At 57.0% G+C, this 1,843-nt stretch overlaps 1 protein-coding gene across 1 annotated transcript in view; it reads right to left on the reverse strand.

Moving 5' to 3' along the window:
- The window catches only part of LOC9641040 (titin), a gene marked incomplete at its 3' end in the record, with an annotated part of 4,522 nt that extends 2,963 nt beyond the window's left edge, over positions 1-1,559 (reverse strand). Inside the window, exon 1 of the mRNA XM_024667968.1 lies at positions 22-1,559. Coding sequence (XP_024523736.1) covers positions 22-1,483 — 1,462 coding nt within the window. The remainder of the gene's footprint in view (positions 1-21) is intronic.
- Positions 1,560-1,843: the final 284 nt, after the last annotated feature.

Here is a 1,843-nt window from a genome sequence, read left to right on the forward strand (position 1 = left end):
GTGTGTCGTCCACTGTGGCATCTGTCACATGGATGGAATCTGGAGCACCACTCTCGATCTCTGGCACCGCCAACTTTTCTCCCTCCTGCAGGATCGCTACTGAAGCACTCTCCCTGGGCTTGAAATTCTCCACCTGGTCATCCACAGCCACCTTGGCCTGCTCTATGCTCTCTTCCTCCTTGATTTCCTCGTGTGCGGGTAAGACGTCATCCACTTTCGCGGTTGGTACTTGAGCTACAACTGGCTCGGCTGGTTGCACCTCTTTGGCATCCTCTTCAGAAGCCTCAGGCACGGCCTCTGTCTCGGGAACGGCCTCAAGCACAGGCTGTGGCTCCTGGACTTCTTCGTTCCCCGACTGTGGGAGTTCTTCTACTGGGACAGCAAGCTCGACCTCGCGTTCGGAAACTTCATGCTGCACCTCGACTTTGCTTTGCTCCTCTTCCACGTTGTCGTGAATGTCCTCACTGGCAGGAGGTGCTCGCTGTGTGTCGTCCACTGTGGCATCTGTCGCATGCATGGAATCCAGTGCACCACTCTCGATCTCTGGCACCGCCAACTTTTCTCCCTCCTGCAGGATCGCGACTGAAGCACTCTCCCTGGGCTCGACATTCTCCACCTGGTCATCCACAGCCACCTTGGCCGGCTCTATGCTCTCTTCCTCCTTGATTTCCTCGTGTGCGGGTAAGACGTCATCCACTTTCGCAGTTGGTACTTGAGCTACAACTGGCTCGGCTGGTTGCACCTCTTTGGCATCCTCTTCAGAAGCCTCAGGCACGGCCTCTGTCTCGGGAACGGCCTCAAGCACAGGCTGTGGCTCCTGGACTTCTTCGTTCCCTGACGGTGGGAGTTCTTCTACTGGGACAGCAAGCTCGACCTCGCGTTCGGAAACTTCATGCTGCACCTCGACTTTGCTTTGCTCCTCTTCCACGTTCTCGTGAATGTCCTCACTGGCAGGAGGTGCTCGCTGTGTGTCGTCCACTGTGGCATCTGTCGCATGCATGGAATCCGGTGCACCACTCTCCATCTCTGGCACTGCCAACTTTTCTCCCTCCTGCAGGATCGCGACTGAAGCACTCTCCCTGGGCTCGACATTCTCCACGTGGTCATCCACAGCCACCTTGGCCGGCTCTATGCTCTCTTCCTCCTTGATTTCCTCGTGTGTGGGTAAGATGTCATCCACTGTGGCGGTTGGTACTTGAGCTACGACTGGCTCGGCTGGTTGCACCTCTTTGGCAGCCTCTTCAGAAGCCTCAGGCACGGCCTCTGGCTCGGGAACGGCCTCAAGCACGTGCTGTGGCTCCTGGACTTCTTTGTTCCCTGACTGTGGGAGTTCTTCTACTGGGACAGCAAGCTCGACCTCGCGTTCGGAAACTTCATGTGGCACTGCGACGTTAGTTTGCTCCTCTTCCACGTTGTCGTGAATGTCCTCACTGGCAGGAGATGCTCGCTGTGTGTCGTCCACTGTGGCATCTGTCGCATGCATGGAATCCGGTGCACCACTCTCGATCTCTGGCACCGCCAACTTTTCTCCCTCGTCCAGGATCGCGACTGAAGCACTCTCCCTGGGCTCGACATTCTCCACCTGGTCATCCACAGCCACCTTGGCCGGCTCTATGCTCTCTTCCTCCTTGATTTCCTCGTGTGCGAGTAAGACGTCATCCACTGTCGCGGTTGGTACTTGAGCTACAACTGGCTTGGCCGGTTGCACCTCCTTGGCAGCCTCTTCAGCACCGTCAGGCACGGCCTCTGTCTCGAAAACGGCCTCAAGCACATTCTGTGGCTCCTGGACTTCTTTGTTCCCCGACTGTGGGAGTTCTTCTACTGGGACAGCAAGCACGACCTC

The sequence above is a fragment of the Selaginella moellendorffii genome, unplaced genomic scaffold, assembly GCF_000143415.4.
Source record: "Selaginella moellendorffii unplaced genomic scaffold, v1.0 SELMOscaffold_273, whole genome shotgun sequence".
NCBI lineage: Eukaryota > Viridiplantae > Streptophyta > Lycopodiopsida > Selaginellales > Selaginellaceae > Selaginella > Selaginella moellendorffii.